General features: G+C 68.3%; 2 protein-coding genes across 2 annotated transcripts; both read right to left on the reverse strand.

The window, feature by feature from the left end:
- Nucleotides 1–119: 119 nt before the first annotated feature.
- TMED3 (transmembrane p24 trafficking protein 3) lies at nt 120–2198 on the reverse strand. Its single transcript, XM_086471676.1, has 3 exons — nt 2037–2198; nt 915–1163; nt 120–356 (listed from the first exon to the last, which is right to left on the reverse strand). Exons 1-3 carry the CDS (start codon nt 2196–2198, stop codon nt 120–122), a joined length of 648 nt encoding a protein of 215 aa, XP_086327802.1.
- Nucleotides 2199–4194: 1996 nt separating this feature from the next.
- On the reverse strand, nt 4195–5772 carry ANKRD34C (ankyrin repeat domain 34C). The gene has a single exon (XM_009957802.2). The coding sequence runs from the start codon at nt 5770–5772 to the stop codon at nt 4195–4197; it is 1578 nt and encodes a 525-aa protein (XP_009956104.2).
- Between the last annotated feature and the right edge of the window lie 4867 nt (nt 5773–10639).

The raw sequence follows: 10639 nt of genomic DNA on the forward strand, positions 1-10639 counted from the left end.
CTCCCCTCACAGCCACCTCCCCACGGCAGCACCCTGCGACAAACAGAGGTAAAGCGTGACCCAGGAGATCGCTGCCTGCCCGCTCCCCGCCGCAGCTCGGGCACGGCACGGCGGCGGCTCTAGGTGCCAGCCCCACCGCTGCCGGGTCTCTTCTCAGTGAAGAAGCTTTTGAGCAGCACCACTTGCCCAATGCTGACCACAAAGAGAATGAGGGTTTCCCCGACCGACCAGTATGAGACCCGGTCGTTGAGGTCTTCGGCTCTGCTCCGGTCCTGCGCTTCCCGCAGGCGGTAGTGAGTCTGGGAGTCGATCACCGTGTTCAGAGCCTCGTGGATGGTGACGCAGGCGGATTCCATCTAGGGAGACAAGCACGGTCCGTTGCCCCTGAGGCAGCACGGCTCGGGCCCGGCGCTCGCGGACACTGAGGACCGCGCTGGGGCACCCGCGAGCAGGACGGCAGCACCCTGTGCTGCTGGGTCCCCGCCAGCCCCGACCCGAGGGCGGTTCTGCTCCAAGGGGCAACGCTGGAGACCAGCTGACGCAGGGAGCCTGCTGGGAGCACTGGGACACAACCGAGAGCCCTGCCGAGGCGCTGGGGGCCGGACGCGGCCACCCCTGCGGGCCCACGCCAAGGGATGGAAAAGCCTCGCTGCACTTCCCTTGGGCGGGATGGAAACCGGGTGCTCAGGCTGGGGGAGGTTCAGGCCCAGAGCAGCCCCCCCGTCCCCCTCTGCCCGTGCCGCTGGGAGGAGGACGTGGCTCGCATGCGGCGGGGCGGTTGGCCGGCGGTTGGCACTTCTGCATTCGGCAGAGGGGAAGGGGGACGAGCCCCAACTGCCATCCCGCAGGGCTGTTTGGCCGCAAGCGGGAGCTGCGGCCGGACCTTCCCCCCGCGGCAGCGTGCAGCGACCCACCTGTGTCAGGGCGGTGACGCGGTTGCTCATGTCGGGCAGGATCGGGGGCTCGTCGCCCACCTGGAAGTCAAAGTAGACGGTTTTGTGGGAGAAGGTGGAGAACTCGTTGCTGAAGCAGAAGGTGTAGACGCCCTGGACTTCGGTGCGGTGCGGGAAGCTGTCATACTGCTTCTTGGTCTCCTTGTAGATCGTCTTGCCGTTCGGGTCCTCCACGTAGCAGTCCACGTCGTAGTGTCCCCCGGTGATCACCTGCGCAAGGAGACGCAGGTGGCACCTGCCAAACCACGCCGCGAGAGCCCCCCCGCCCCCGAGGGAGCAGCTCTGCCCAGCGCCAGGCCTGCGTGCGCAGCCGTGCCCTCGGCGAGCGGGCGCCGTGCCCACGGCTGCCGGCCACGGGAAGGGGGGAGCCCCCGGCAGGGCTGTGCCCCACGGTGCCAGCAGCTCAGGCAGGGTGCCTGGGCAGGGGGACAGCCCTGATGGCCCGGGCCAGGGGCTCCCATGGCCACTGTGGCCACATTTCAGTACTGGCTCCACGGTGGGCACTGCTGGGCACGGGGCCAGGGCTGGGAACGGCTGCCGGTCCAGCGTGGGGGGGTGGGGGGGTGGGGCCGGGAGGCTGCAACCCTGCCTGGGGCTCTGCGGGGCACAACAGGGGCACGGGCAGGGGTCATGGGGCCGTGGGTGCGGGCAGCAGGTGGTGGGCACAAGCAGGGGCAGGGGTGCAGGCAGGCATGCGGGGCTGGGGGCACAGGGCCAGGGGTGCAGGCAGGGGGTGATGGGCTCAGCAGGGGCAGGGGTGCGGGCAGGGGGTGATGGGCTCAGCAGGGGCACAGGTGCGGGCATGGGGCGATGGACACAGCAGGGGCAGGGGTGCGGGCAGGGGGCGATAGGCACAGCAGGGGCAGGGGTGCGGGCAGGGGTGTGGGCAGGGGGTGATGCGCTCAGCAGGGGCACGGGTGCGGGCATGGGGCGATGGGCACAGCAGGGGCAGGGGTGCGGGCAGGGGGCGATGGGCACAAGCAGGGGCAGGGGCGCGGGCAGGGGCACGGGCAGGGGGCGATGGGCACAAGCAGGGGCAGGGGTGCGGGCAGGGGTGCGGGCAGGGGTGCGGGCAGGCTGTACCTGGTAGTCCAGCGTGAACTTGAGGCCGCGCTCCAGCTCCTGGTGGAAGCACTGCCGGGCGCTGTCGGGCAGCTCGAAGGTCAGCTCGGTGCCGCCGGCCGGCCCGGCCCGCAGCGCGCACAGCAGCCCCGCCAGCGCCAGCGCCCGCAGCCCGCCCCGCATCCTGCCCCGCACCCTGCCCCGCGCCAGCGCCCGGCCCCGCCCCGGCCCCGCCCCGCCTGACGTGGCGCCCGCCCGGTCCCGGCACCGGCGGCGCGTGCGCTGCGGGCGGCCCCGGGCGCCTCCGCCCTCCTCCCGCCCCCCCGCCCCGCTCCGGTGCGGCGGGGCCGCGCGCGGCGGCTGCGCGGGCAGCGCTGAGCGGCGGGTGAACGCGGCGCTGACGTCAGCCAGCCCGTGCTGCCGCGCGACGTCATCCCCCCCCCCCCGCACCTGCGCGCGCCCCGGCGCGCCGGCTCGCGGGGACGCGCTCGAACGTTCCGGCGGAGCCGCGCCGCTCCCGCCGCCCGGCGCGACGCGCGGGGCCCCGGCGGGTGACCGGGACCCGCCGCCGGCTGAAGGCGACAAGCGCCGCTGGAAGGAGCGGCGAGCGCCGAACGTCGGGGGGTTCAGAGACGGGCGGGAGGGGTGGGCGGCGGGGCTGGGGGCGCCGCTCCCGGGAACGCGAGGCTGACGTCACTGGGGTGGGGGGACACGCCTGAGGGTTCCCCGGTGGGACGCGCGACCCTCGGGAAGCGGGAACGTCAAGGCTGTGAAACCAGACCCCCCCTTTACTCCAAACAGTGGATTTAACCCCAGATTTCGGGGAGCGGTCCCGCGCCCTCCGAACCGACACGCGGCGCAGGAACCGGGCGAAGCCCCGCGGCGGCCCGGAGGAAGGCGGCCGCTGCCCCGCGCACGGACCCGGCCTGCCGCCAGCCGCGCCGGGAGGACGGACCGAAGCGTGTGCCGGACTGGCGGGGGCGACGGCAGAGCCCGACGCGGCCCTGGCGGAGCGGCCCCGGTGCCGCTCGGTGTCAGGACACGCGAGGTGTCGCTGACCGAGCCCACGGGAGTTGTTCTCGCTCGGGTGTACGGGAGCAGCCCGGCGCTCACCGGGGCAGCGGCACAGGGCTGTGGGCTGGGCTGCCTCTTCGTGGCCGGCTCCGTGCAGTGGGTTTGGCCGGCGCCAACGGCAGCCGCGGCCGCACGTCCAGCCCCTGGTCCCAGCGACGCGCGGGGCGAGGGGTGATCCCCAGCGCCAGCCGGGGCCTGGCTGAGCCCGGGGCCTGCGGTGCACGGCCTGGCCGCCCTGACGCGGCAAAGCTGCCCCGTGCTGCAGGTGCCGGCCCGGTCCTCACCACGTGCCGTCCTTGGCAGCTTGGCATCCTCGCTCCCCCATCCTTGGCGGCAGCTTCCCACGCAGATGAGCCGGGAGCGCTCCCTGCCCGGGAATTCGGTGCTCGGAGTTGCTCGGCGTGGTGGGAAATGCCCCTGAACCTCGGTCGCTTCAGTGGCAGAGACAAGCCCGTGCCCGGTCTGGGCCCGCTGAAGGCACCGGGCTGCAGCAGCCACGGGGTGGGCTCGGCCTATGGAGTGTCAAAGCCCTGGGAAATCTCCGAGGTGGAGAATCGCCTCCTCCCCAGCACGGGGAGGTCACCAACACGTTTGAGGGCCGGGAACGGGTATTTCTGCTCTTCTAACCTCAGGCAGCATCGAGCTCCTTCCCTTCCCAGTGGGCACCTCACAGACACACCAGCCCCATGGCTCACCGGCGAGGGGCTCCGGGCGCGTTTCTGTGTCAGAACGAGCGGGATGGAAAGACAGCGGGTTGTAAGGAACGAGGAGGGAGCGAGCGGCAGGCAGGAGCCTTCGTGCGAAGCCTGATGGCCTCAGATGGGCTGGGGTCGATCTCTCCGGCAGTCGCTCCTGGGGAAAGGTCCGGAAGTGAGTGAAGGGTGCAAGAGAGACCTCAGCTGTTTGGGCTGGGTGCCTGGGATCTCCCTGCGGCTCTGGCAAGTGGGAGCAGGAACCTCCCCGTTCAGCCCCTGGGCACAGGCCTGGCCCCTGTGGCTGCCAGCGCTTCCCCGGGGCCGAGTGACCCCTCTGCGTGGGAACCGTCACGTTTCTGCGGGGACAGCACTGGCTTGGAAACCCTCCTGGGAAGCAAACGGCGACAGGGCTACTGGGCCACTATTTCCTCGAAGTCGGAGAGCTGCCGCATCTGCTCCGCTTGCATGGAGTGTCTCCGGAGAAGCTTCCTTTTGGCTCGCAAGTCGCCCCATCTGGGCGAGCTGGGAGCGATGGGTACCAGGGACTTCAAGCCAGCAGCAAGCGGGGAGGAGGTTTTGCTGTTGGAGCCGATGTCGGGGATCGGGGGGTTGGGGTTCACATTCAGGGGGGGCAGATATCCCGGCCTGGTGTGGGAGATGTGGTCCAGCAGCAGGGTCCCGGACCCTCGCCTCTCCAGCAAGCCAGGCGGTCGGCGCCGGGCGGTCCCGGGCGATGTGCTGGCGATGCTGTCCAGGGACTCCCGCGAGCCGTCCAGCAAGGCCAGGTGGGACCCGCTGAGCTTCCTCCTCTCCGGCGGCACCTTCCCCACCTCGGCCGGGCCGGGGACGCTGGAGAGCGGGGGGTCACAGTCGTAGTGCTCGGCGCCCAGCCTCCGCCAGTGCGGCGCATCCATCGCCGCGGCTGAGCCGGCGGCAGCGGAGCCGACGCTCTCGGGCTCTTCGGGGACCGTGCTCCTTCGGGGCAGGCGCTGGTGGGTGGCCTGGCTCTTCTCGTAGGATGCTTTCCTCGCCAGCGGCCCAGCGGCTGGCGGCGTCCTCAGAGCCTGCTCGTCTACCGGCGGGAAGAGAGAGGGGTCCTTGCCCTTGCTGCTGCCGCTCCGGGCGAGGGGAGCCTTTTTGGAGAGCGAGAGGTCACCCACACCCATGACCACCTCGTCGTCCACGCTGACCCGCGTGTTGTCACGGACCGAGGGTGCAACCAGACCCCACGGCTCTGACCGCAGCCGCTTCAGCCGGGGCAGGCGGGCTCTCCTGGCCACGCCGGCTCTGTGGCCCGGGGAGGGCGGCTCGTCGGCAGCCCTGGCGGAGGGGCTGTCCCCGGGGTGCGATGGGTGCGGGACAAAGATGCTGCTCTCCTTCTCAGTGGGGGAAGGTGCCGAGATGGGATTTTTCAGGTGGGTGCTGGAGGGTGCTGTGCACGCCTCGGGGGGGCCCCTCTCCTTGAACTCCAGCGAGGGGGGTATGTTCAGGTACTGCTTGGTGGTCTTGGTGCCAGAGGCTGATTTGTCCATGGTGATGATGATCACCTCCTTCCCTTTGGCTTTGCAGGCGTTCAGGAGGTGCTGCAGCACGTCCTTGTCATCAGCGTTGATGGCGTGGACCAGAGCCGATGCTCCCGAGTGGTCCTCCAGGCTGGGGTCTGCCCCGTTCTCCAGCAGCAGGGACACCACGTCCCCCCCGGCACCGCGGATGCAGGCGTGCATGAGGGCTGTTTTCCCGGACTTGTCCTGGATGTTGGGGTCGGCTCTGTTGTCCAGAAGGTACTTCACCATCTTGGCCTTGTTAATGCTCTGCTGGTCGACGTGCTTGGTGATGCAGGCCACCATCAGGGCGGTCTCCCCTTTCTCGTTGCTCTCGTTGATGTAAGCCCCCCCCTCCAGCAGCAGCCGGGTCAGCCGGAGCCGGCCGAGCCACACTGCCTTCAGGAGGGAGTTTCCCCCCATCTCCAGCTCCGTCACCTTGTCCATGGCACCAGCTGCTCCTCACTGGTGGGCAAAGACAGTGTCGGCTGGCAGCTGTGGAAGGAACCGTGAAGGAGAGGTGAGGCTTGCTCCTCCGCCCTGGCTCTCGCCTCTGCCCTGCCTTCCTGGGGGTGTCATGCTCCTGGCCCTGCCCCACATCCCACTTGGACCACATCCACCCCACCCCGTGGCACTAGGAGCTCCCCAAAGCTGCCCCCCCCCGCCCGTGTGCAGCACCACAGCCCCCTGCACGCAGTGTCTCCTGCTGCCCGGGGTGCAAGGCAGGTGAGCGGCAGCGGGAGGAAAGCCTTGCTCTCCTCGGGGGTCTCCTGGGGAGGAAGAGCTGACCTTTGCCAGCCGGGAGGAGCCTCGGCCCTGCCTTCACCAGCCGTCCCACGCATCGCTTCATGGTCAATAATCCCCACTCCAGGATGCACTGTGTTTTCTGTCGACCGTGGAGCCTCTGCCCTCCCTCTGCTCTCGACGTGCCAGAGGACTTGGCCGTCAGGGCCACGAGTGCACCCATTGCCTGTAATCGCCCTGACCAGCCTCACCTGAGACCACCCCACCCTCCTTCTGCCCCTGGGCTCTATTTAAGCACTGGCCCAGCCCCTCAGTCCTGCTCTGAGCTCTGAAGGCACCTGAGGCTCTGTTCACCCCTGTCAGACCAGACTTGTTGGTTGGGCATCCCTCGTTGACCTGGGACCCGACTTGCCAGCCTGCCTTGGCCTGGCATCGCTGAGGATGGGACCTGTCGCTGGCTCGTCCCTGTCCTGCCGGTGAGGTCTCTCCCCCAGCTTGTGCCGTGGTCACCCTCAGCTTACAGCTCGCCTCCCCTTGCAGAGCAGCTCTGCTCTCGCTGCTCCCTGGCAGCACGTCTCAGTCTATCTCGCCTTACTCTTCTCCAGCTCTGCTTCCCCAGGAGCCACGCTGACATTTGCGTGGATGCAGCTGATTTCCCCAAGTGCCGGAGGAATCTGAATGGTCCTGATGCCGAGATGGTTTCCACCGAGTCTTCTGGGTCTCTCGGGCTGTAACGCAGAGCTCGCTGAAGACGGCGTGAGCATCTCCCGGGGCTTCTCGGGCTGGAGCCGTGGTCTTTGCTTCCTTGCTGCTGAAGGAAACGCAGAGTGGCTGCGGTCACACTGCCTGTAACCCCGTGCTGCTTCGCAGCGGCGTGAGCCGCTTGTGTAGGAGAGTGCTGTCAGAGCAGCTTCCCCTCGCAGCAGTCTCTGCAACAGGACTGGCTTGGGAGGATCAACAGGCATCATCTCTGCTGGCAAGCGCTTCCCTGGTATGGGCTGGCTACGGGAGATTCCGCCAGGTAAGGCTCCGGTGCGTTGCTCCATAGCCATGATACGCAACCCCAGCGCCTCTGGCTCTGCCCGTGTCCTTGAGGACCAGCACCCGTCCCCCGCAGCTCCCAGACCCGCTGGGCTCCACGCACAAGGCAGAGGTAGCAGCTCAGAGCTGTGCTGGAGGGACCAGCACCATGGAAACGTCAGGGGCACAGAAACAGACCCTCAGCCGGCGTGTCCGGGGGCCCTGCCCTGCCTGCCCCGCACTCTCGATGCCCGTTGCTGCCGCTCCGGCCCCGAGCAGCAGTTTCCATCCTCGGGCCGTGCTCGTCCCTTCCCTGGAACATCCCTATCCGCTTCGCTCCGGAGCGCTTGTCAGCCTGGGCTCATCAGGGCTCTCTGAAAGCCTTCCCCAAGCTGCACACAAGCGGCCCCTGCCCTTCCCCGCCGGCCCCTGCCCTTCCCCGCCCTGGAGGACGTGGGGCTCCTGCAGCTCTGGGACCGGCTGTAGGTGCTCGCACCGGGGGCATGACCCCCCCCCCGGCCCCCCTCAAAGGCGCAAGCGGTGTCACCCCCTCCCCGGAGCCGCACCGGGAGCTGCCCGCGGCCCCTTCCCCTCGGGGAGCCCCCCCAGCTCCCGCCGAAGTCTCACCCCCAGCTCCTCGTCGCTCCGCGGTGCCGCCGGAGAGTCCCGGGCTGCAGCCCCGTCCCTTCCCGCTGCCCGCCGGGGCTCCGCGGGGCTCCGCAGACCCCGAGGGGAGAACGGCGACCCCGGCGCCGGTGCCCCCCGCCCCCCGCCGGCCCCTGTCCGAGGTGCTGCGGGGGCGTGTGGGCCGCCCGCCGCCCCCGTGCCGGGTCCGGTGCCGGTATCGGTGCCCGGTGCCGGTGCGGGGCTACCCCGGTGCCCCCGCCCGCATCGTCCCTTATGTGCGCTCCGGGCGGCTGCGTCACCCGCCGGCGCTGCCCGCTGCTGCCCGGCCCGGGGGGGGGGGGGGCGGCGCGTCCGCCCCCCGAGTGGGTGCGGGGAGCGGCGGGGCGGGGGGGGGTGTCCGTGCGCGGGGGTGGGTCTGTGTCCCTGCCCGGCTGGGGGGGGGGGGGGGCGTGTGCGGGAGTGGGAGGCGTGGGAGTGTCCGTGCCCACCCGTGCGGGGGGGGGGGTCGGGGTGCCGGTGTCCGTGGGGGTGGGTCTGTGTGCGCAGGCAGTGGGTGCGGGGGGGTGAGCGCACGTCGGAGGGGTCCGCGTCCGTGCTGGTGTGCGAGGGGGGGTGTGGGTGTGTCCCCCCACGCGTGTGCGACACGTGTGGCCCTGTGCACGTGTGGGTGTGCCGGGGGCCTGTCGGGGGGGGCGTGCTGGGGGGGGTCAGTGTCCCTTTGTGGGGTGGCATCCCTCTGCGTGCCCACGTCCTTGCACGCGTGTAGCTGCGTGCATGCCCACGTACAAGCATGGGTCCCTGTGCAGGGGGGTGTCTGCATGGGGTGTCCGTGTCCCTGCGTGCCCACGTGTGGGGCAGGGACCTGTGCCACGCATGTTCCCTGGTGCCTGCGTGTGCCCTGGGGGTGGGCATGCACTGGCACACGGGTGCTGCCAGCGCCCATGTGCCCCGTGGGTGTCACGGCGCCCAGGTGTAACCGCAGCCGTCCAGTGCTGGCGTGGGCTCCCCGGAGAGGCTCTGCTGTCCCATCCAGGGTGCGTTTCCAGACCCAGTGGGACCCAGCCGGGAGCAAACTGGTCTGAGCCCACAGCTGACCCCGCTTGGAGCAGGGGGGTCTGACTAGGGACCCCCTGAGGTCCTCTCCCTGTGGTCCCAGTGCCCATCTGGGGTACCCGAGTGCTCTGTGTTGTGCAGGCAGAAGCTGGAGTCCCTGTGCGCTGCTCTCTAGGGCACGAAGCCCCCCTTGATGTCAGTGGGAAGTCACCGGGACCAGCACCCTTCTGCTGTCCCTGGGCAGACCTCTCTGGTCCCCAAATCTCTCATCCGGGCAGAAACCCGCTTTCCTGCGGACTCCGGCCTGTTTTAGTCTGTGGCTGGGGAGAAGACTGGCTCTTTAGGAGCAGTCCCAGCAGAAACAGGTAATTGGGTGGAAGGTGGGGAAATGGTCATAACTTCACAATAAACACGCAGTTACACATGGCTCTGTAATTTAGCGAGCTGCTTCTGCCTGTAACGGTATTTGTCATTGCACTCTCTTAGATTAGGTTAACATTAGGGGAAATTTCTCTTGTAATTACTAAAATATCATCTAAAATTGCAACCTTCTTGGGTAAAAGATGGTAATAATAATAATCAGAGCTAGCAGAGAAATGAAGTAGGTCTTGTTACATTAGTAAGCATTTAGGAAAACCTTACAGCAGCTTCTTTGCTGACTCCAGTAATGCAGAGACTTCTCAGCAGGTTGCTAAATCGGCCACATGAGCTCTGAAAATGTATGTGTTCGTCCATTCATTTTCAGATGCCTGCACGCACACCAGGTTATTTGTAGAAAAGCTCTACTTAAAAACACAAATTTAGAACCAGACAAGTTGCCTTGGCAGGATGAGCGCAGACTGCCCGGGAGTGGGGGTTTGTTCTCCAGCACCAGAGAAAGGTGCCGCAGCATCCCAGCGCTGGGTGCTGGTGCCGGGTCGAGGCGGGTTTCACATGCCTGCCCTGGGGCCTGGGGGTCCAAGGGGCAGGGAAGGGAGAGCCACAACGAGGGAGGGAGCAGGGGGCATCGGAGATGTCAGGAGCCGGTGCCTGGACCCGCCAGCCGTGCGTGCAGGGCCACTCGCACCCGGGGGCGCTTCTGGAGCGGAGCTGGTGCTCCTGCCTCACGGCACGGTGCTGGCTTCTCACCGAGCGTGCTTTGGGACTGTGGGGATGTGGGGTTGTGTGAATGTGGGGCAATTTCTACCTCAGGTCTGCAATTCCAGAGAGCAGCTCTCCGCTCTGCCCTGCCTTTGCCTCGGCACTCGCCGTTGGGTCGTGGGGGACAGAAGCTGCAGCCTCGCTGGTGGGAACCGGCCCCTGGGTCGGGTGCTCAGGGGCTGGAGGGGCCCCATCTCCCACCCGTGGGCTTTCCCTGCGGCGCCTGGGCTGGCCACGTCCTAGGGGGCAGGAGATCCACCGGCAGCTGCATTGAAAGGTTTGGTGGGGCTGTTTCCAAATGGGGGGGTTGCTCGTTCCCAGCCTGAGCTGCTGCACGGAGAGAGGCGGCGTGGCTGGAGGCCGTGGGTCACACAACCTTCTCCAGGCCCTAATGACCCCTCTGGCAGCTCCCTTCTCCATTAGGAAAGTGTCAGCAACGTGTGAGGGGGAGCCGACCCCCTACTTGCGAGCGACCCTTCCTCTTCTGCCGACCTTCCCGGCAGTTACCGTCCCGGTGCCGGAGCCCAGGCCAGCTCCCGGCCGCAGCACCGGGCTCTGCTGCTAGCGGCTGAGGTGGCTGCGATGCTGCTGGGGCTGGTCCTGGCTGGAGGGCAGGAATAACCTTTCCCTGCAGGTGTTCAGACCTGGGACGTGGCTTTTGTGTGCCACCAGCCTGGACTCACCAGCTTCCAGGTGTCTGTGGGGTGGGAGATGCCCCGGCTCCGCTCCC

The sequence above is a fragment of the Leptosomus discolor genome, chromosome 11 (assembly GCF_034619465.1).
Source record: "Leptosomus discolor isolate bLepDis1 chromosome 11, bLepDis1.hap2, whole genome shotgun sequence".
NCBI classification, from domain to species: Eukaryota; Metazoa; Chordata; class Aves; order Leptosomiformes; family Leptosomidae; genus Leptosomus; species Leptosomus discolor.

Excerpts from the sequence above, each read along its gene's own strand:
- ANKRD34C (XM_009957802.2), bottom strand. The coding sequence starts at position 5,772 with ATGGACAAGGTGACGGAGCTGGAGATGGGGGGAAACTCCCTCCTGAAG.
- TMED3 (XM_086471676.1), bottom strand. The coding sequence starts at position 2,198 with ATGCGGGGCGGGCTGCGGGCGCTGGCGCTGGCGGGGCTGCTGTGCGCG. Across the intron at positions 1,164-2,036 it reads AGTTCACGCTGGACTACCAG|GTGATCACCGGGGGACACTA; the intron begins GTACAGCCTGCC and ends CTCCTTGCGCAG. Across the intron at positions 357-914 it reads GCGTCACCGCCCTGACACAG|ATGGAATCCGCCTGCGTCAC; the intron begins GTGGGTCGCTGC and ends TTGTCTCCCTAG.